Source organism: Rhinoderma darwinii, chromosome 3, assembly GCF_050947455.1.
Source record: "Rhinoderma darwinii isolate aRhiDar2 chromosome 3, aRhiDar2.hap1, whole genome shotgun sequence".
In the NCBI taxonomy this organism is placed as follows: Eukaryota; Metazoa; Chordata; class Amphibia; order Anura; family Rhinodermatidae; genus Rhinoderma; species Rhinoderma darwinii.
In genome coordinates, this window is record NC_134689.1 from 131,018,270 (window position 1) to 131,042,845 (window position 24,576).

At 40.5% G+C, this 24,576-nt stretch overlaps 1 protein-coding gene across 4 annotated transcripts in view; it reads left to right on the forward strand.

The window, feature by feature from the left end:
• BRD8 (bromodomain containing 8) overlaps nt 1–24,576 on the forward strand; it is a 115,682-nt gene that overhangs the window by 26,733 nt on the left and 64,373 nt on the right. For all 4 annotated transcript variants that reach the window (XM_075856747.1, XM_075856748.1, XM_075856749.1 and 1 more), the window contains 2 exons: nt 7,367–7,411; nt 18,138–18,371. In XM_075856747.1, the coding sequence (XP_075712862.1) occupies nt 7,367–7,411; nt 18,138–18,371 (279 nt within the window). The remainder of the gene's footprint in view (nt 1–7,366; nt 7,412–18,137; nt 18,372–24,576) is intronic.

The following is a 24,576-nucleotide window of genomic DNA, read 5'->3' on the forward strand; positions in this document are numbered from 1 at the left end:
AGACAACGGCCGGGTAAGTATGAATTTCTTTTACTTTTACCTCGGAAAGGGCTGCCCCTTCTCTCTATCCTGCACTGATAGAGAAAAGGGGCTGCTGATTTAGTGCACTGCAATTTTGCAGCGAAAACGTGCCCGTAAATACGGGTGGAATACTGGTGACACTGAACCAGTATTTACGGGCACGGGTCCGTAAATACTAGTGCAATACGGGTCGAATACGTGTGACCTAGGACCAGTATTTACGCCAGTATTTACGGGAGGGAAAAATAAGTTTGTGTGCATGAGGTCGAAGACTGAGTATTTTTGCGATTAGGTTCATACAGAAGGTCTCCTCTATCTGTCGCCCTGGCGTAGGCTTTATGTAAACATTTTTTCGGGTAGCCACGCGCCAGGAATTTAGAAAATAGACCATCACATTCAATTTTAAAGGATCGCTTATCAGAGCAATTTCTCTTTGTTCTGAAGTATTGTCCTATTGGGATTCCCCTCTTTAGGAAGGGAGGATGACCCCCCCCCTCTCCCCCCAATGTAAGAAGCTATTTGTAGCCGTATGTTTACGAGAAATGTTGGTCTGAACCCCACCGTCAGGATCCAGAGAAATACCAATTGAATTGTTGTTGAGTATAGACATGAAATCAGTAAATAAAAGAGGAATCCCCATCCCAAAGAATAAGAATATCATCGATATATCTCCCCCAAAATAAAATGTGACAAGTGAAAAAAAGTAAATCCTCAGTGAAAACAATAGCGTCTTCCCACCACCCTAAAAATAAATTTGCATAAGTGGGTGCACAAACTGTGCCCTTGGCAGCGCCCTTCAATTAATGGTAGAACTTTTTATCAAAGATAAAATAATTGTGTGTTAACAAAAAACGACGACGTGACAACACAAATTTGGGGTCTAAACCAATAACATTATTGAATACCTCCCGTGACAATATCAGGGGAGATGAAATGCAGATTTGCAATATTTCCTCTGTTCATCTAAGTCCGCATCATGAGTCTGTTACGTAGAGGATTATCATATACCCCAATTCCTTTGTTTGATGAATTTACCTGGACGAAGGACATCCATTTATTTGCCAGGAAACTGGCTTTACGCAAATTCTTTAAAAATAACACATCGGGCATGAGTGATATTGATAGGGCCGAAACTAATACTCTTAAAAAACCTTGAGTGCTGTGCACTTATGACGCAACCTTTGCGTGGAATGTTTATAAGAAAATGTGAAAACTGTTAATAAAAAATGATGTTTTAAAAAAAAAAACAAAAAAAAATCTTGAAGACCTACTCCTTGAAAATGAGGTTGGAGGCGCTAGTGTCCATGGCCCCTTCTCTTCATTACAACCCAATTCCAAACCCACACCACCTTTTCCCCAATATGCCCATATTGACATTTTTGTCAAGATGGTCAGCGTTGAATTGAAGAAACTCAAACCAGATGGAGCTAGGACTCTGAGTAATCTCAGAGAGATTGGCATTAGATGAACTATGCCAAAATGAACAGCTTGTTTTGAAACCATCTGACAAAGGAGGTAATATTGTGGTCATGAATGAGAGAGATTATATCCATATGGTCCATAGACTACTTGATGACACCACTACATATGTCATCCTTGGTAAAAATCCCACGGATTATTTTCTGGCAGACTACGCCTTCTTCTCATGGAGGCTAAAACACAAAATATCATCACACAGGATGAATTTAAGTGTTTGTTCAATACAAGCCCTACACTTGCTGCATTCTACGCATTACCAAAAAGCCATAAGGCCTATCGCCCTGTCCCTGGCAGGCCTATCGTATCTGGGAACAATAGCCTTATGCAGGGAATCCGTTTGTATGTAGACGAAATGCTCTCGTCCTTTGTTACGCCTTTGCCTTCATATTTGCGGGACACCATCACCAGGATATTCAAGTCACTCCAACTACTATTATTGCTAGTATTGACGTTGAGTCCCTATATCATCAATTGAAGGGCACTGCCATCGGCACAGCTTGTGCACCCACTTACGCAATTTTTTTTTTTTAGGGTGGTGGGAAGACACTATTGCTTTAACTGAGCATTTACTTTTTTTCACTTGTCACATTTTATTTTGGGGGAGATATATCGATGATATTCTTATTCTTTTGGATGGGGATTTCTCTTTTGTTTACTGATTTCATGTCTATACTCAACAACAATTCAATTGGTATCAAATTCACCCATGAAATACATCACACAGAGATTACCTTTCTGGACCTCAGAATTTCTCTGGATCCTGACGGTAGTGTTCACACCAACATTTCTCGTAAATCTACGGCTACAAATAGCTTCTTACATTGGGGGAGCCATGATCCTCCCTCCCTAAGGAGGGACATCCCAATAGGACAATACTTGAGAGCAAAGAGAAATTGTTCTGATGAGCGATCCTTTAAAATTGAATGTGATGGTCTATTTTCTAAATTCCTTGCGCGTGGCTATACAAATTTTTTTTTTTACATAAAGCCTACGCCAGGGCGACAGACCGAGGAGACCTTCTGTATGAACTTAATCGCAAAAATCCTCAGTCTTCTTCTGACATTAGACTAAGTTCTAAACTTTCTCAACCCTCGTCCATTGTCCGATGCATTGGCACTTTTGATGCCTGTTCTAATCAGGTCACAAAAATTCTACAAAAATATTGGCCTATTCTTCATGCAGACTCTGATCTCTGTGATGCGATCTCTACCATTCTTAATATTACCTATCGAAGAGGAAAGAATTTGCGTGACTATCTTGTGCATAGTCCTTATTAACAACCATCATCAGCATCCAAATGCTGGTTTAAATCGCCAGTTATAGGATCCCACCCCTGTGGGAGATGTTCTTTTTGCCAATCCATGCCTACAGTTAAAAGTTTTTGTAATCCCCTAGACAACAAAGTCTACAAGATCAAACAATTCATTAACTGTCAAAGCAGTGGAGTTATTTACATAGCAAAATGCCCTTGTCCGAAATTGTATGTGGGCAAAACTGTTCAGGAATTGAGGAGAAGAATCTCTAAACATTTCAGCACCATCAATAAAAAGGAAGATACACTTCTATCTGGACATACCCAATTTATACATCACTACAATTCTGGGGCATTACTCAGATCAAGTTGGGCCCAAGAGCTGGGAATCTTGACCCTAAACTCTTACAAGAAGAGGCACGGTGCATTCATCGCTTGGGCACTCTTAGCCCTGTAGGGCTCAATGAAGGTTTCACCTTTGCAGCATTCCTCTGATGACAAATCCAGTATATAACAATTAATATACTTACCTCGGGTTTATAATATAGTTTTAGATACATACCATTTCATTTGTTATTTTTCCTAACTGAGAAGTTATATTTCTTAACTGAGAGGTTTAAATCTGTGATATATATTTACATCCCCTATTTACCATTCCATAGCTATCTGAACCACCTTATTCTCACCACAGGAATATGATGGCCACCTTTTTCTTTATTTTTTCTTGATTTATACATTCAATTGTATTCATGTATTATTTATTTCCTACCTTGTTATGGACAGCCACGATAGATGCAATTAAATATGTGCGCTAAGTCTGCGCATCTGCGCAGTAACGGCATACTTTACAGTTCTCTGTGATACCTTAACTTCTGTGCATGCGCCGGCGATGCTGTTATGTATCCGTGCGCATTCGTGGTAATTTTGCTTGGAGTTCTGCATTCTTCAAACTAGCCATTGACTACGTATCCTTTCTGCGCATGTGCCCAAGACACTGTCTGATTGGCCACCGTAGTGGTATTACAATTGGTCCAACTGTGTGTCCATCACACAGCGAGGGGCTCGACTGTTTGCATCATCCTCATTGGCTGGATTTCCATCTGTTGTGCAAGTCTAGTTTACTTAACACCAGGAAATCCGCGGTGCGCCGTCATTAGCCCCAGTACCCCTAAGGACGCTACATATGTAGCGAAACATGTCGGGAGGGCTCTTGAATTTTAAAAACGTGCCTTGTTGCTGGATTCATTTCCTGATTCATTTGTTGACATAGCTCAGCGTCCTGCAGCCGCTGGCATTTCATATACGTGTTAATCAGTGCTTTGCACTACACACAATACAAGCATAGTCTTATAGGGTCACTTATCCAGCAGCATGCATGGCCATTTTTAATCATTTATGTGGTTCGTCTAGTCGCTTTCATAGCCTAATAAAGATATCAATTATTTATGTGGTAGCTGGGAAATGGGGTTTTTCTGCCGGTTGGCATCTATTCAGTATACACCGTTTCATGAACCCCAAAATGGTACCAATAGAAACTACATCCGCAAAAAATAAGCCCTCATACTGCTCAACTGATGGGAAAAAATTAAGACAAAGCTCATTTTATTTTTACAATCAGTTTTTTCCTTGTAAAAGCAGTAGAACATAAAAAAAATATATATATTTGGTATCGCCGTAATTTTATTAACTTTATTCTGTTGGTCAACATGCCGTTTTACTGCACGATGAATGCCGTAAAAACGAAACCCCCTAAAAGTTTTTTTCCTATTCTACCCCTCAAAGATTTTTCTTACATTTTTCCCACTACATTATATGGTACAATAAATGGTGCCGTGAAAATCTACAACTCGTCCCGCAAAAGTCAAGCCCTCATAGGACTATATCGACGGAAAAATAAAAAAGTTATGGCTTTTGGAAAGTGGAGAGGAAAAAAATTAAAATTAAAATCCGAAAAATTACTGCGGTCGGGCGGGGTTACACAGCACCTTCCGTTCCCAAAAAAATTATCAAAAGTGATAGATGACTAAATGAGATTTTTCTCAAATATACCATAGAAGAACCAAAAATTCCCCACAGTATTAGGCCGGATTCACACGAGCGTGTTCGGTCCGTATGTCGGCCGCATTTCCCGGACCAAACACAGTGCAGGGAGCCGTGCTCCTAGCATCATAGTTATCTATGACGCTAGGTGTCACTACCTCGCTGCGGGAAGACTGTCCCGTACTGTAATCATGTTTTCAGTACGAGACAGTAGTTTCGCGGAGAGGCAGGGACTCCTAGCGTCATAGATAACGGATGCTAGGAGCCCGGCTCCCTGCAGTGTGTCCGTTCCGGAAAATGGGGCCGACATACGGACCGTATACCACAGACAGAACGCACACGTATGAATCCGGCCTTACAGGACACGGTTTCTACTTTCATTTTAGCAGAATGAGGTCCAAATCTCCTTAAATTCTCTACTTTGGGGGGTACTAACTTTCAGCGGATGATGTGCTGATTCTATACAGCATCTGAATGGCAAAGTGGAGCCCTGTGCTTAGATTTGTCCAGGAGTCCATTATATTGCTTCGACATTTTGGCGATTAGCTGCTCGATAGAGTATTATTGGAGAATGGATTCCCCTATTTTTCTCAAATTCACCAAAGGCGAATCTCAAACCTAGTGAATTAATTGCCCAGTTAGTCTAGTAATGGGTGACGAATAAGCGAAACTGAAATGGGGCGAAAAATATTCCCATCTTTAGCCAACGTTACCACATACAGAATACTGTTAATTTTTCAGTCATGAAATGTGATTTCCCTGTGGATTATGCAGCCCAGAGTATAGGAGATGGCTTCTTGTAAACGGTTAATCTGAGTCCCTCGCTACATACACCGACAAAAGCCACACACTGAGGTGAATTCTGTGACAGGATTTACCACTGCTGCTTCTTCATCCTCCTCCTGCTCCATGATACACAGAAATTCATCTTACATTATGGCTAATGTAAGATAGAAGCAGAGATGTGCCCGCTCAGAAGCAGGAAATCAGACTGCTCACTGCTGCAACTTTTTTTTTTTATGCTGCCACTGTAAAACTGCACCCAGACCATCTAAAAGCTGTATTATACTACAAATCCTTGGCGTCCGCTTAATTCTCACAGGATAGGCTAACCTATTTATGAGCAATCTTTTATACAGATACATATAAACACTGATTAGTGTAGTCACCACTTCAGACCTCCTCTACTGCATTCCTCAAGGTCATCTGCTGTATTCAATGGTGGTCCATAAGATACTCTGTTCAGTATATCGTATACGGAACTAGTATATAAAAGGATATACACTATGGCCCTCATGAATAAAACCCGTTCTAACAAAAAGTGCCTATAGCAGCCAACCAGATTTCAGCTTTTTTTCAGGGTAGGTTTGGACATAAAGAAAATGTGATTTTGATTGGTTGCATTCGGCAACACTGACATTTTTGTTAGAACAGATTCAAAGGGGTTGTCTCATGACAAGAACCTCTGTCCGCTTGGGACCCCCATCTATGAGCCAGAATGGAGAGCTTTTCTGTAAGAGCAGCTGCCGCACTGGTTGATCCAACGCATCCATGCATTATGTGGACGCCAATAATTTGAGTGGCTACCATTTCCATTATAGTGGCTACATTTCCATTATAGTGCCCGCTAAAGGGAAAGTATGCGGCTGGCCGTTGCTTCCCTTGGCGATAACAGCTGATCTCCTTTTGGTAGAGAAGCCGGACCTGTGGCGATCAGATTACTTCTCTTTAAAAAGAATGTATGAGGCTCTTTCGGCGGTCATTGAAAAAAGTCTCTGATGTGATGGTCTGTCCGAAAACAAACCTCATTGCATTTCCCCAATTTGTATTTTGTGCATTTCAGTCCCAGTCCTGTTGTAGCAGACCACTTGATAGGAACTGTGGAAACCAGAAACCAGCTCACATACCCAAATCACTCTATTTACAAGAAGATACAATGTGGGTGTATGGGAAGAGGAGACATAGGAATACCAAATTCCCTGCAATCCTGGTACCATCCAGAGATGGCAGACACGATTTGCTGAAGTTTGTCAGTGAGAAACCGAGGGGCAGTAGTGATGGCAAGATGTCAGTCACCACAGTCCCTTTGCTCTTTCCATTGACAGAATAAGCAATATGATGGTGCTTGGAGAGCCCCTGTTAGCCAAATCATGCTCTCCCCTAAAGGAAATGATTGTAGTGTGTTGTAGAGATATACTAGAGAATTGCTCATACTGCAATTCCCTAACTTGTCTCAACATGTTGAGCTTCACTTTAATAATCATATATTTCCACTCAATCCGCATTGATAGTCATAAGTTCATAAGAGACAATTTGTTAGCGGGGCTGTTTATTGTGCTTGGGGTAGCAAGAGAAGCCAGTACTAGAATCATTGAGCTAAGACTCTTAAATATCTCTTACAAAATAATGTTGCAAATCCTCCTGTACCAATATTAAAGCCTTCCTACCCCTCTATGGGATTATTGTCAAGGTCCTGGCTCCTCTCTTGCTTTTGTGTTGCCAGCTTCTTAATGTCTTGTGTCGGAGGAGAGTCTCCGTGGAATCTGACCTGTTTTTCTGTTTGTCCTTTAACAGGACAGTGTCCCCATGGGCTCTCCTGCCTTCCTTCTCTCTCTCTTTGTAAGTATTGAATAGCTGCATTGTATTGGAGGACATGTGTATCCGCACCCTCCATCCGTCCATTACAGCTGTTTGACAATGTATTCAATGTACTTTGTTACATGTTATTACTGTCCACTTTGTGTCTTCTGTGCATTGCTTCCTTTAGTGCTTCTGTCTGTCCTTCAAACTGATATGTATGTTTGTGAAGAGTTGTCCAAGCCCAAAATAGCAAGGTTACATTATTTAAAATTTAGTGCATGATAATTAAGATGTATTCGTTCCACAGTGTAGTGTGTATTCAGTAAGTTCCACAGTTCAGAGCTTTGAAATGTGACAGTGTTAGGAGATCACTAGGATGAGAAGGCAGAAGGTCACAGCTTAGTGTTTCAGGTATGTGACTTTATTCTAGTTATTTCTGTAAAAGAATAAGGTTTTCCGGTCTCTTAGATATACTGTAGGGTATTGCATTATTTGTGCTTGTCTTTATACTGACACCTTTTTCTGCTGTTTCTTTTTTCACAGGATGGAGGCACGCGAGGTCGACGTTGTGCAATTGAAGCTGATATGAAGATGAAAAAATGAGGCGCCTGCCATGTGCAATTCAATTGTATTAATTTGATGTGTAATTATAGGATTTAATGGATTGAGGTCTTCTTAAATATAGTTTGTATAACCCCAGTATCTGGGTTTCTTAGTGCATTTCTGTTTGCCCTGCCTTCCATGATATGGCGATACAAGCAGTATTGTTTGTTTGTAAATATGTACAGCAAAGTGGCTGCCCATAAAGGTGGTTCTTGTGCTTTTTTTTTTTCTTCTTTTTAGCCAAAACAGGAGTAGTAGTATTCTCCCTTTTGGATCCACTTCTGGTTTTGGCTTTAAAAAATTTCGGCAAAACTGGCTGGTGATTTTATGCGGAATTTTGTACTAGTGCAATATGCAAAATAACATTAACTAGGACAGGAGAGAATTAGTGTGTATTATATATTTTTTGGAAATATTCTTGTTCTAGAGGTTGTGCATATATTGACTTATGGGAATCATGAGAAATTAAAAATGTCCATGTTGAAAGATGTACTTTGAAAGGGGTTGTCCGAGATAAAATGACTGTGTTAGTGCTTGTAATTTATAAATGTAAATACATTTGTAATATACTTACATTTTCCAAAGTGGCCCCGTTTCCAGATCCTGCCGTGGGGTACTTGATGGGTGACGTCACTCTTTGCACTGGCACTGGCTCTGGCCGCTGTGTTGATCTTCAATTCTTTTCCGGGTATACGACACGTCACTTGTGACGTGCCATGTATGGGCTGTTCTGTTGTAACGCGCATGTGTGGTCCCTGCTGTTCTCTCGAGAACCACAGGGACCGCGGATGCGCGTTACGGGCTCTAAAGCAGACCAGCCCCTTACACGGCACGTCACAAGTGACGTGTCGTATACCCGGAAAAGAATTGAAGATCAACACAGCGGCCAGAGAGTGACGTCACCCGTCAAGTAGCCCACGGCAGGATCTGGAAACGGGGCCACTTTGGAAAATGTAAGTATTTTACAAATGTATTTACATTTATAAATTACAAGCATTAACATATAGTCATTTTATCTCAGACAACCCCTTTAAGTTTATCTGTTCTTTTGTAAAGCTGTAAATGTTTTCATATGTTGTACAACTATGTATTATCAGATAAAATTTGTCAAGTGTTTGAGAGCTCAGATGCTGTTATTGACTGTATCACCAAAATCATGAAAACATTTTTCATAAATGTCCCCTGCCATTATTACAAAATGTACTGCCTTGGAAATGGGGCATAATTCTTAGCTGTAAACTGTCCTAAAATAAGGTGTGAGTTATAAGTGACACTCTCTTATGTCACCATGAGTTCCTTTCTTAAAGTTGTTCAAGTTTTAAAAATACATAAAAAAATGCTACTTTCTTTCCAGAAACATTACCACTTTTGTCATTGGACTGTCTCTTTTTTAGCTCCGCCCCATTAATCTGAATTGGGAAGAGATGCAATACCAGATACAGACAATAGAAAGTGTGTCACTGTTTCTGGAGTAAAAAACAAACAAAAACTTTTTTTAAATCCTGGACAACCATTTAAGGTAAGAGCTGCCAATCATGTTAAAGGTACTGGCCATCAGTTCTTTGTTAAGGGTAGAATCAGTATATTGTAATTTTGTAAATCCGATTGAAAGAGATTACGTTGTAGTATATTGTAGGGAATAGTCTAGATATCTTTCCAGATTTTTATTTTAAAAGACTTGCAGATAAATTGTAAAAAGTTATGTGGAAAGGATCACAGAACTTTGTACATTGGGCAAGTATCAACGTTTTTGATGAAGGTTGTAGAAAAATCATAAATTTAAAAGTGTAATTTATGTTTCTTTTGTATGTGATGTATAGGTCAATGAATACACAATAAAGGCATCATGTTTGGATACGTCCATGTTAGAATGTATGAAAATTATCTAAATATAATGTGTTAAGTGATTTTTCCAATGAGCGAGAATGTAAATGCAAAATATTGCAAATGTATAAGCAAAACAGAAAATAGACGCTGCTGCTTTCTTCTATGATCACCCAGGATCCTGCTGTATAAAGGCCTTACCAGATGATTTGATGTCTGATTATTAACACAGTGCTTTGATAACGTTCATTGACTTGGTGGCTGATGTTTGGAGGTGGCATATGTACACTGTAGAATAGCCAATTCAGACTTAAGCTTAAGAACCATGATATTTACTTGCTGCTTTAAATCTTTTTTTAAACTTTGATGGGATCACAGTGGTCTCTCCTAAACGTTAGACTTTTCTACTTTAGCATAGTTACCACAAACTTTAATAACGCAAGACTGTGCAATGATGCTGGTTATAGTGGCTGCTCATAGTCACCAATAACGACTGTTGAGACATCTGCCTGTCCTTGAAATTCCTGCTATTCCAGTAAATTGTTCAGAGGTTTACAACATGCCTTACATCCCATTTGAGTTATGAGTACATCAGAAGACTACATGGTAACAATGTGGCTATGATGCTGAAGAACAAGCTAATATATTTTGGAGTTATTTTCTGAGTTTAAAGAAACAAAGTTTGCAGAGCATCCTGTATGACATGGATCCATTCTGTATGGACATTGTGCACTCCTGCTATATGTCAATGTCAGCCAGAATATATGTTAGCACTAAATGAATGAAATAGGAAGATCAATACCCTAATTTTTGTCTTCACTGCATCAACAGCATAAAAATGTTTGCAGCCGTACATACATGATCATCTGGAGTGAGGAATTTACATTAAAAAATACTTTTTGGCATCCTAGCTGCATAAGATTTTGGATAAGGTATATAAATTTGCCTATTCTATAAAACCGTAGTGGATATAAAGCAAACTATACAAAGATATAGATGCCACAATGAGCCTTGAATAGAGATGCAAAATTTCACCACCGATAGTGTTCGTTCAGTTTATCTTGCTTTGGCTGAAATAACCCTTTCAGTTTCATCTTAATGGCCATCACCTTGACCTAAAGAGCGGACAAGCTACTGGCTTTGGCAGCAACAGAGACATAGATCTCTTCTCTTCCATAATTTTGATTATTTGAAATCAATCAGCAATTTATTTATTTTTTATTAACCCTGGAATACGTCTCTCTATGTCTATATACTGCATATTATATATGCTTTGAACTCAGGAGGACAGAAAGAAAAGAAATGCCAACTTGAAAGTCCACACTCATTTGATGGCTCAAGGATTCCATATCATTGTTCTACTCTTAACTTCTCCCTGCATTTTTGGAACAATCTTCTAGGGTGTCAGGGCAGAGAAAAATGGCAAGATTATATTAAACCGATATGTTGAACTGCATCATGGAGTTCGCTGAATACATTAATATGAAGTTTAAGACTGGACATAGACTTTCTATTTAGCAGCTTTTGGAAGAACAGTACTACAGACTGGAGAGAATAATCCAGTTTTTATTTCAGCATGAACAATCCCATATTGGAGGGTTTCTTTAAATTTTGTTTTCATGGTTCATGTAAATAAAGGTTAATTGTAGAATAAGAAGTTATACAACTTTCTAGTTACTATGTTTGCCTACATGAATAAATGCTTCCGAAAGGAACTGGACATGAGCGAGTGACAGTTGTCTGGTTGGCCCAAAAACAGTGTGATCCATTTTTGTTTGTTTTTTTTCCTTTCAAGCAATAAAATTCAGGCACAATTCCTTTTTTTTTTTCTTCTGCAGATTTTGAAAACTCCTACAGTGTTGGAAATCCCATTTTTATAAGGCTAAGTTTACACTACCATTAAATAATGTTTACTTCTCTGCAGTCAGCGGAAGAGAGGATCGAAAGATTAAACGGAAAGCAGCAGTTCCATTAGAATTGCAATTTATTTCAATGGTAATTCTTTTGTTTCGGTTGCCTTCCATTTATCTTCGTTCGTGAGGTTTCCGTTTTTTTTGGATGGAAGCATAAGTGCAGTTTGCAGATCTTTTGTTTCCATGAAAAAAAAAAACCTGAAACCTAGCGAACGGAAAGCAACTGAAACAAAAAATTACCATTGAAATCAATGGTAATTCTAACGGAACCGTTGCTTTCCATTTCGATCCTCTCTTCCTCTTAGGGAAGAGAGGTAAACGTGTATTTAATGGTAGTGTGAAAGAAGCCTATGCTGACATTTTGTGGAGTGAATCCAGCAGGGTTTTTCTCTTTTTTTTTTTACCGTTCCTGATGAAAAAAAACTAATGGAAAATGTCATCAGTTTGTTAAGTTGGGAATTTTTTTTATTAAATTGTCTTATTTCAAAGGATTATAAACTGATATGGGATGGCATTTTACAGTACAAGGAAACTGGGTAATATACACTGTTTTTGCAATGAGAATAGTTCCTTTCTTACAGTCACCGCATAACCTACCGTATTTTTCAGACTAAGTGACCCCGTTTTTATCAAGAATAGGGTATGTTCACACGGCCTATTTTCAGCCGTTTTTTCGGGCTGTAAACGCCCTGAAAAACGGCTGAAAAAAGTGAAGGAAAAATGTTGTTTTGTTCCGACGGGGCGTTTTTTACGCGCCCGTTTGTGAAAACAGCGTATCAAAACGCCTCCTAATAAGAAGTGCATGTCACTTCCTAGACCGTTTTTGAAGCAGTTTTTCATTGTCTCAATAGAAAAACCGCTCCAAAAACACTTGATGCTTTAAAGAGACTGTCACCACATTATAAGTGCCCCTTCTCCTACATAAGGAGATGGGCGCTATAATGTAGGTGACAGCAGTGCTTTTTATTTAGAAAAACTATCTATTTTTACCACGTTAGGAGCGATTTTAGCTTTATGCTAAGTAGTTTCTTAATGCCCAAGTGGGCGTGTTTTTACTTTAGACCAAGTGGGCGTTGTACAGAGGTGTGTGTGACGCTGACCAATCAGCGTCATGCACTTCTCTCAATTCATTTAGTCACCACATAGTGACACTGCGTTGTTCACTATGTGCTGTCTTACACTGACATATTAACGTTACTGAAGTGTTTAGACAGTGAGTAGACATTCCTTCCAGCCAGGACGAGATGTCTATCCACAATAGCTGCACTTCGTTAACGGTAGTTTGGTACTTACAGCAGAGCAAAGCGTAATCTCGCTGTAACCTGTCATTTACAGTGAGATCTCACGAGATTACGCTTGCACTGCTGTAAGTACCACAGAAATGTTAACGAAGTGCCGGGATTGTTAATAGACATCCCGTCCTGGCTGGAAGGAATGTCTAGTCACGGTCGAAACACTTCAGTAACGTTAATATGTCAGTATAAGAGCGCACATAGCGAACAGCACAGTGTAACCCTGCGCTTACTAAATGAATGGGGAGAAGTGTATGATGCTGATTGGTAGGAGATAGGGCACTTATAATGTGGTGACAGAGCCTCTTTAAAAATGGCTGAAAATCAGAGGTTGTTTTCCCTTGAAAACAGCTCTGTATATTACAGATGTTTTTACTTTAGCGTGTACCCTAAATCTTGCTAAAAAGTCCCTGCGTCTTCTAGTCGACAGTCAAGGGACTCTGATGCGCTGGGCCCCCGACCTCTTCCTTAACCACTTTCGACCCATGATGTGCCCTTCATGGAGTAGGGAGGGGGATGATGTTTGGAGCAGAGCGGGCTCACGCGCTGAGCCTGTTCCATACACTGCAGACACGCTGCTCTAATGGCCAGGTAAAGTGATCGCGCTGTTCCTGGCCGTTTAGTTAAATGCTGCAGTCAATAGCGACTGCAGCGTTTATAGGGTTTTCCCATAAAGGACGTTTATGACATATCCACAGGATATGTCATAAATGTCAGATAGATGCGAGTCCCACCTCTGGGACCTGCAATTATCTCTAGAACGGGACCTCCTAAACCCTGTTCTATCTTACTCTGCTCTGCTGTCTCCCGGCCACTTCCTGGTTAGGTGATCGGAAATTATGGATCAGTGTAACTCGCTGAGCTAATATGTTTCCGTAACGCCCATACAACTGATTAGTAGTTACGGACACATAGCACGCTATGCTGCTTCTGTAAATGCCATTCACTAATATGGGAGTTACGAAAACCGCGTATCTCAGCGAGTTACAAAAAAGTTAGATACATTTTCAGGAGTGTAAAAAAATATCAAAAGTAAAAAAAAAAACACCCTTTTTCCATTTATCCACAAGCACAATGTAAAAAATATTGGTATAGCTGCGTCCGTAAAAGTACAAAGGGCCGGTTCACATCAGCGTTCGCTTTCCGTTCAGGGGTTCCGTCTGAGGTTTCTCCCATTTATCATGTGTATCAGTTGTTCCCAGCCTATGTCCTGAATTGCAGCCCTGATCCTGGGGAAATTGGCTTTCTTAAAATTAAGTGTTTTTGCCTTCCCAGCCTGTGTTTGTTTTTTACAGTATAGGTAAAATATAACTATATTATGATCACTGTTACCGAGGTTTTCACGAACATTGACATTCCCAACAAGCTCTGCATTATTAGAAATGACCAGATCCAACAGAGCGTCACCTCTAGTTGGGTCTTCCACAAACTTGCCCGTAAAATTTTCCTGCAACAGATTGAGGAAATTTCTCCCCTTCGCAGTTGAAGCCGAACCATGACGCCAATTAATATCCCAGTAATTAAAGTCTCCCATTATCACTACAGTACCCCCCTGTGCTGTCCGCACCATCTGTTTATATAGCTGAACTTCCATCTCCTCAGTTATATTCGGGGGTCTATAGATTACACCAAAAGTAATTTTTTCAGTGTTTACCTCTTTTTGTAATTTCACCCACAATGTTTCAACCTCCTCACAATCTTCACCCACTTTCACACTCCCCTTCATATCACTTCTCACATACAGACATACTCCACCGCCTTTCCTATTTGCCCTGTCTTTCCGAAACAGTGTAAACCCCTGTAGATTTACAGCCCAGTCATGTGAAGAGTCTAGCCATGTTTCAGCAACACCAACTATATAAATATGTTCCTCCAGTACCAAGACCTCAAGCTCCCCCATTTTGCTTCCTAGACTTCTGCCATTTGTGAACATACACTTTAACTTGCATTTCAAATTGCCATGTTTGGTATCGGAAATTTGATTATTTGACATTATTTGGGCATTTTTATTTGTATTGCTGTTTTGTAACACAAGGATCTCCTTATCATGTGGTCTAGTCCTCTCCCCACAGTCTATTTCTCCCCCCACCAATATAGTCTAACCCCTCTCTAACCTGGCTACCCCTTTATTTTCTACATTGACCTCCCTTCTCAGCCCTAGTTTAAATACTCTGCCAACCCAGCTAGAATTCTCTTCCCCAGCACATTGGACCCCCTTCCATTTAGGTGCAAATTATTTGCAGAATACAGTTTGCACCCCAATGAAAAATCAGCCCAGTGCTCTAGGAACCCAAAGCCTTCTCCTCTACACCAAGACTTCAGCCAGGCATTTATCTCCCTGAGCTCCTGCTGTCTTTCCTGTGATACGCATGGCACAGGCAGTATTCCTGAGAATACTACCTTGGAGGTCCATCCCTTCAGCTTGTAGCCTAGTTCTTTAAAATTATTCTTAAGGCTCCTCCACCTACCGTGTATTCTGTAATTGGTTCACACATGGACCACGACAGCTGGATCATCACCAGCCCCTCCCAGTAATTTATCCACCCGTTCCACCACAGGCCGAACCCTGGCACCAGGGAGACAGCAAGCCATTCAGTTGAGGCGGTCTTGGCGACAAATTATTCTATCCGTCTTCCTGATTATAGAATCCCCTACAACTACCAATTGTCTTGCCTTACCTGCATTACCATCGCGCCGACTACTAGCTGGGCTGTTCTCCCGGCTGTTAGGGAGATCAGTATCCACTAGGGCTGCCATATCTGAGACTGACACCCTCGCATCATCATGCAAATTGGCAATTTTCCTGCTCACCCATGTCTTCACCCTCCAGATCTACCCCACTAACTGCTAGCTCAGTGAGCATCATGCTCCGCTCAAGATTGTCTATTGCCTTCAGTGTTGCATTTTGCTCCTCTAGATCTCTAATGCAAGCTTCCAGGTGAACAACATGCTCACATCTGCCACAGAAGTTTTCACCCTGGAACTCCAGCTCCAGTCGTGTATCCCAGTTACAAAAAACAGTGAACAATTCAAAAAATAAAAGATTAGAAGAGTACTTACAACTTTAACTCCCCTTTTCAACTCCCATTTAATAACTCCACTTCTATCACAAGCCACTTAATCCAGCTAGCCCAAAAGAGCGCATGCTCATAGAGTGAGTCCTGCTGGTTAATTTACATCACCTGAAAGCAGTTAACCCCTCCCCCTTTTCAGCTGCACAGCAGGAAAGAAGCTGCAAAGAAAAAAAGGTTTTTAAATTGTTTCAGTTTTGCTAGCTTCTATTTGTAAGCACTCAATTCAGTTATCTCACACAGTATCACACACAGGAACACAGCAACACAATCCAGTTTAATAGCTCCACTTATATCACAAGCCACTTAATCCAGCTAGCCCAAAATTATTGCCTGCCAAAAATTCATAAATGTGAAAAACCTCCAGGATGTCCTATAGTGTCTGCCAGGGGCTCTATCTTTGGGCCAATAGCATATTTTCTTGATAAAGTGTTAAGATCACATTCCACATCTGCCCCTTATATCTGGGCTACCTCTGATTTTATTTTAAAACTTAAAGATGTGTCACTCAGTAGTGATGTCATCTTAGTGTCATTTAATGTGTGTAGCTTATACACCTCGATTAACCATTCTAGAGGTCTTCAGGTGGTTCAAGAGGTACATCCTTTACTGAGAACTATGTCCTGTTTCGAGACAACATCTATGTACAAAGAAAAGGGACCGCCATGGGCTCAAATGTGGCTTCGACTTACGCCATGAACATATTGGCGTAAGCCGGAGCCACATTTGAGCCCACGGTGGTCCCTTGAGTTAAGACAAGTCTATGTATCCCACCAATTCAGTCATGTACCGAGGTGGTGGAGATACATTGACGATGTCTTTGCTATTTGGACAGGCACTATGGGTGAATTAGAGGAGTTCTATTCCTTTTTGAATAATATTGACATTGACATAAAATTCACTATGAGTTCATCTGAACTGTCTCTGCAATTTCTGGATACAATGGTCCATAGATTGGAGGATAGGTTAGTTACGGATTTGTACATTAAACCTACCGATCGCAACAATTTGTTGCATTTTGATAGCCAGCATCCTAAGTGGATGCTAGAATCGCTTCCTTTTAGTCAAATGCTTAGGGTGAAGCGCATTGTATCTGAGCCACAGCATTTGTCTAAACGACTTGACGAAATGAGCGATAAATTCTCTAAACGCCAATATCCACCTTTTCTCCTGACTAGACAGAGAAACAAATTGAGTATGAAATCTCGGGAATCTTTACTATCCTCACATAGATTGTCCTTTGGTGACGAACGGAAACCATTAGCGATGTTTCCGTCACCATTGATATCAATGGTGACTGAAACAGAAGCTGTGGTTTCACTTTCCGTTGCGGGGTTCACCTGACGGAAAACTCAGACGGAACCCCAGAACGGAAAGCGAATGGTGATGTGAAAAGGCCCTTAAGCTTTGGTCGAAACCCAGAGCTTAGAGAATTGCGGGGAGAGGTGACTGACCGGCTGATTAATACAAATTAATTAAATATTTGAGTCAAGGCGATGGAGGATTCTTATGAAGTTATCGTAAACGTCAGAACACAAGACCACAAACACAATTTAGTCGTTAGACATAGCACCTGTTGTAAATAAATCTGTTGTGGGCTGTACACAGGTATAAGAAAATACCAGACCAGACCCCTAAAATAATTCAAACCCCAGACCACTAAATTATTTCAAAATCCATACCAGACCCCTAGATAAACTTCAGGTCCCTACATTACTTCAAGACCACTAAATAAATGTCAGACCCTTTAAATATTCAGACCAGACCCCTCTATATACTCACCTCTCCTCGGTCCTCTTCAGCTCAAGGTGCCGCTGCACACAGGTTCTTGGATACTCCTAGTACGGTGGTGCCTGCATATACAGAGGGGCGGTGACCAATCTTATTTGTTTATGCTGCTTAACTTTGGAAGCTCCTTCTCTTAAGAGAGGGAACCCGAGACTCCAGCAATAAATAATTGATCATATTTACTCAGTGTTTAATTTATATTGCCTGTTCTTTTCAAAAACTTTTCTTTTATATTATATATAATTTACACTTTTTATGTTTATGCCAATTTTAGGTTGAAGATCACAGGTTGAGTCAGTCCACTACTAGCGTCTATGATTTAATGAGTTGTCCTGAAAAATCTTGCATTAAGGATTGGAGTGAAGAAGACAGAGGATTCTTAGGAATGGATCTAGAAAATAATGACCAAAGTCATCTTGAACTTGAGAAGACAGAACACAAGACAACAGACACAATTCCGCCTTCAGAAGCACTTGTAGTAAATGAATCATTTGTGGGCTCTACACAGGTAAAAAAAAATACCAGACCAGACCCCTAAATAAATGTCAGACTCATTAAATGAACAGACCAGTTCCTTCTATTTACTCACCTCTTCTCGTTCCTTTTTAGCTCAAGGTAGTGCTGCACATTGTCTTGACGCTGGCAATATTGGGACCCAGTACGGCAGTGCCTGCAGCTAAAGAAGAACGGGGAGAGATGAGTGTTACTGGGTGATTGAAATAACGGCACTATTGTTTTCAAGGGTAGCAATTACCCCTATCTCCCCCTTTAAATCTTCCTCTGCTGTAGATTTACTAATACATTGACCAATCTTATCATTTGTTTATGCTGCTTAGCTTTAGAAGCTCCTTCTCTGTAGAGAGGGACTATGAAATTCCAAGAATTAAAGGGGTTTGTGCACTCTTTCTTTATTTTTACTTTATTTGTGGAATAGGAAATCATACAGTTTTCTAATATACATGTATTAAAAATTATTTTCATATATCTTTCTTATGACGGTGCAGTAAGCCCCTGTCTCTTTACAGTAGAATGGTATAGCCCACAGATCAGTACTTTGTAAGGGATCCACAGAATAACCGAATATGATTAAACATGGCATCAGTCATGTGACCACCACATACATGACATGTATGTGTTGGGGTAATACAGAGGTCACATCCATGGGCTAAGTGATTAGGGCTAATGGTGGAATAATGATGAACAACTGCTTCGCTGTGCATGTATTCACGGTCTCCATATAATTTATAAAGTGGATGCCTGCCTATAGGGGAATATTGTCATGTTGTTAATAACGTTAACGAAAAAAACCACAGAGGAGACAGGGAGAAGAATGTAACAGCTGCTTCTACATAGACACTGACCGACATCATGATGAGATGTTGCTGTAGGTAGAAATACTTTAGAACTTCTGCTCCTCAATTACCTACTATTAACCTGTTACTATTCTGTATTTTTATATTATGTTTTGATTGATTGTTATGGAATTAAAGGAAATGAGGACGGAACATAGTTAAGCAGCATATAAAGAGTTAACAGATACAAGTATAAAGCTCCTCCTTTCAAGACTCTGATTGTGAAAAAAAAAAAAGCAACTTAATGCAAAAAAGAAATGTTATAGGTTGGGAAAAAACAGGTGCTGCCTAAAACTCGAGAAAAAGGTAATCTCAGGTAAGTAAATTTCACTCTTCATCCTCGGTAGCACCCAGGGATTTAAGAAGCAACTGAAAGGGGGAGGGGGGTTTAACTATTTAACTGACATCGCCTTATTAAGACTCCAGTGCTGAAGGCTGACACTCCTCCTGTGATGTCCAGCCGGTAAAATTCCATGATTAACCTTACTGAGGACCAGGATGCAACTTGGTATGGGATGTATTGGAGAGGAACCTCTGCAAATTCGGTACAGGAAGTGGCAGTAGCCCAAGTAGAATGTGTATCTTTTAACCGTCTAGCAAGTGAGGCTTTGCTGCAGCTTGGCCTTTCCGGGGACCAGCAAATTCAAGAAAGAACTTGTCATAGACCCTGAAATCAAAAGTTCTGTGCAAATAAGTGAAAATCGCCATCTTGATGTCCAGCAAGTAAAGACACTCCTTTTTTAGTAGATTGAGGATGTGGGAAGTATTCAGGAAGTAAAATGTCTTGGTTGATATTTTGATCAAAGTGCACCTTGGCCATGAAGGAGGGAACGGTCTTTAAGCGCAGGCCATGCGGAATGATTTTAAGGTAAGGATCTTGGGATGAAAAAGCTTGCAACTCTGAGAATTTCTTGGCTGATTCCATGGCTAATAACAGAACAGTCTTGCAGGACAACATTTTATATTAACCTAATCTAAAGGTTCAAAAGGGTCTTGAGTGCGTCTTCTGAGAACCAAGGCTAGATCCCATATTTGGGTAAGAGGTCTGAGTTTTGGCTGTAACAACTTCAGTCCTTTGAAGAAATGTTTTACCAGGTGCTTGTTGGAAAATTTGAATTCGAAGAAAGCATTTACTGCGGAAAAATGGACTCTCAGAGTGTTAACTTTCTTGCCTGAATCAAACCCTTGTAATGAAATAGTAAGACATTAGAAAGCTCTACTTGGGATACTAAATTGTCATTTTGACTGCACCAGTTGGAGAAGATCTTCCAGATCCTGTGATACATTTTATTGGTTGCAGGTCTACTAGAAGAGGGTAGAGTATCTACTACCGCAGATTCATCCTTTCAAATGCCAGGCCGTCAAATGAAGTAGTTGCAGATTCAGGTAGAACATGCTCCTCTGATGAAGGAGATCTTGTTCAAGAGGTAGGCACCAGTAATCCCCCTTCGAAAGATCTAACAAGTCCGGAAACCAGACCCTCTGGGGCCAAAGGGGGATTACTGCGATGACTTCTGCCTTGTCTACCCTGATCTTCCACAGAACTCTGTGTATCATGTGAGGAGGAGGAAAGATATACATTAGGCCTCCATTCCGGGGGAGGGAGAAGGCATAACAGCATAGTGGGTGATCTGACCTGAAGAGGGAGCAGAACTTGGGCAATTTTGCATTGGCTTTGGTCGCCATTAAATCCAATACTGGAAGACCCTATTTCCTGACGATGAGATGGAAGATTCTTGGATTGAGCTCCCATTCCCCTGGGAGCAGAGATGGTCTACTGAGTAGATCCGATGAGATGTTATATGCTCCTTTTATGTGGACTGCAGAGATGTCTGACAAGTTTTCCTCTGCCCAAATTATAATCTAAGCACATTGCTTTTCCAGGCAAGTACTCCTGGTGCCCTCTGCTTGTTTATTTAGAAAACTGAAACAAGTTTGTCCGACTGAATCTTCACATGGACATTCTTCAAACTGTATTGAAATTCTAAGAGACTGATTGCTCGTAGTTCCCGGATGTTGGAAGATGGACGTCTTCCTTGAGCTGACCAGATTCCCTGAGTCCACTGGGTTTGTAGTACTGCTCCCCAACCGTATCTTGGGGAGCGAAAGACTTTCCCTTGGACAGATTTGTCTCATTGAGGCACCAGGTTAAATATTGCTTCGTGTGAACTGGAATGGAGACTCTGTTGTCCAGCAGATCCAGATCTTTGTTTCAAACTCTGAACAGGAAACTCTGAAGTGGTCTCAGGGGTGCTTTGGCCCATGGAAATCTAAGGCTTTCATAATCATTCTGATGGTTACCTGAGGCTGTTGAACTATCTGAGAAACTGCTGAGATGATCATCAGATGTTTGTCAGGAGGAAGAAACCAACTTCAAAACGGTTGAATCTCTGAGAAGCCCCAAGAATTTTAGACGTGTTGAAGAATTTAACTCAGATTTTTTGTGATTCCGAATGAAACGGTGCTGTTCCAGTCATTGAATGGTGCAGGCAATGTGATATTTGAGTGTCTCCAGTCTGGAGCCTGGATGAACCAGTCATCCAAATATTGTACTATGAATATACCTCTTGACCGTAGAAGTGCAGCTAACACCACAACAACCTTTGTAAAGACTCGTGGAGCGGACATGAATCCCAAGGGGAGTGCTGTAAATTGAAAATGGTGAAGTTGGCCTTCTTTTAAGTGAGTCACTCTGAGGAATTTCCTGAAGTCTGGATGAATTGGCACATGAAGATATGCGTCTTTTAAGTCCAACTTGGCCATCAACTTGTTGAAGAATTGCTGTCACAGATTTGAGAGTCTCCATTCGAAACTTCTTTTTTTTAAGGTTTGTTGAGTTCTCTTAAGTCTATAATGAGAAGCCAGCTGTTGCCGGGCCGTGGAACGGCAAACACCTTTGAGTAGAAACTTTTTCATTGGGCATGAAGAGGTACTTTCTCTAATACATTTTTTCTGAGACGCTCGTCTAGGAGAATTGAAACGTGGGAATTTTTGTCTATATTGATGTATCTTGCTGGGGGAGAAGTCTCAAACTCCGGACGGTAGCCTGACTCGATGATACTGAGCACCCAGCGATCTCAAGTAAACTGTAGCCAAATGCAAAAAAAAAGACTTAGTCTTCCGCCAATAGGGAGATCCGTGTGTCTGGCGTCAGAAATCATTTTTGTTGGATGCAGGAGGTTTCTGTTGAGAGGATGAGTTTGATAGCGTCCTTTGAATTTCTGATCTCTCTTGTCAGAAGAACGAAAGGGTTTTCTGTACCTTTTTGGAGAATATCTTCTAAAATTTCTGAATGGACGAGGTTTCTGTTTAGATGTAGTAGGAAATGAGTGACCCTTATCTTCCTTTAGATTCTTTAAAATCTTACAGAGTTGTCCTCCGAAGAGATGTCCAGGTTCAAATGGAGACACAAAATTCTTTTTGGAACCTGTATCTCCAGGCCAAGGTTCAACCAGATGGGCCTTTGGGCCAAGTTTGATAAGGCCATAGCTTTAGCAGACAGACGCACTGTACCGAGAGAAAAATCGCGAAGAAAAGCAGCCGAATCCTTTAACCCCTTAGTGGCCAGCCTATTTTAGACCTTAATGACCAAGCCATTTTTTACGTCTTTCCATTGTCTCATTCAAAGAGCTCTAACTTTTTTATTTTTGCGTCGACATAGCTGTATAAGGTCTTGTTTTTTGCGGGACAAGTTATAATTTTTAATAGCACCATTTTAGGGTACATAGAATTTATTGATTAACTTTTATGAACTTTTTTCTGGGGGGGGGAATAGAAAAAAAAATTCTATTTCGCCACACTTTTTTGCGTTCTAAATTTACGCCGCGGTATAAATAACACAATAACTTTTTATTCAGCGTGTTTTTGCGATTGCAGCGATACCAAATTTATATAGATTTTGTATGTTTTACTACTTTTACACAGTGAAAACACTTTTTTTTCAAAATTATTTGTTTTTGCGTCTCCATATTTGAAGAGTCATAACTTTTTTATTTTTTCACCGATGCAGTTGTATGAGGGCTTTTACGAATTGTAGTTTTTATCGGTACCGTTTTAGATTAGATGCGACTTTTTGATCACTTTTTATCAAATTTTTTTTAATGCTGGATTCAAAGAAAACAGCAATTTTTGCATGGTTTTTTATTTTATTTTTTACGACGTTCACCGCGCGGGTTAAATGATGTAATAAGTTTATAGTTGGGGTCGTTACGGACGCAGTGATACCAAATATGTGTAACTTTTTTACTTTATTTTGATTTTTAATAATAAAGCAGTTTGTAAGGGGAAAATGTGGGCTTTTCATATTTTTTTCACTTTTTATGAAACTTCTTTTTTAACTTTCTTACTAGTCCCACTAGGGGACTTCACTATGCGATTATCCAATCACATTTATAATACAATGCAATACTTCTGTATTTCAGAGTATTATGCCTGTCCGTGTAAAACGGACAGGCATCTGCTAGGCCATGCATCTGGCATGACCTAGCAGGCATTTACTACAGGCAGACTTAGGGGCCTTTATTAGGCCCCCCCGGCTGCCATAGAAGACAGACACTTGGCGATCTTATCGCCGGGTATCATTGGGATGAGAGTGAGCTCCTCCCTCTCTCCAAAACAACTCTGATGCGGCGCTCGCTATTGAGCGCCGCATCTGAGGGGTTAAACGGGTGAGATCAATACTAATATCGATCTCATCCGTTCGAGCAGGGATGCCCCCAGCCCTCAGCTACCTCTGGTAGCTGAGAGCAGGGAGATTTAATGGCTCCCTGCTCTGTTTATTTATTTCGATGCAGCTCCGTAAAAAGGCTATTGCATCGGCATAAAGCCCGTTAGTGGCCGCCGCAAAAACACTATGGGACGGTCACTGACGGGTTAAAGTAGGCAATTTTTGCAGCAGCTCATCACGAGGAACACCAGAAGAAATAGCATTTGCAAGCTGGCTAAGCCATAATCTTAGGGCCCATGCGACTGGAATAGCGGCCATGGATGCGCTACAAAGAGAAGAGGAAGTGGTGAAGGTTATTTTTAGATTTATGGTTAGATTTAATCAATTATCTATCCATGGGATTCCTAAATAATGTGGAATCATCGGATGGAAAAACAGGTCTTGGCCACTGAAAGATCCACCTTAGGAGGGGTGTCCCAGGCTTCAGTAACCTTCTCCTCTAAGCTTTAAATAGATTTAAATTGGACCCCTGGGTCCGGCCTCTTATCTGGTCTGCTCCACTCTATTTTTATGATTTTATCTACAGCGGAATGAGAGGGGAAGACATTTTCCTTGGTTTTAGGATAATAAAAAAATATATTGTTTCTCTTCCTTAGGGACTTTATCACTGTCCACTTCCACGGCCTTCTTAACAG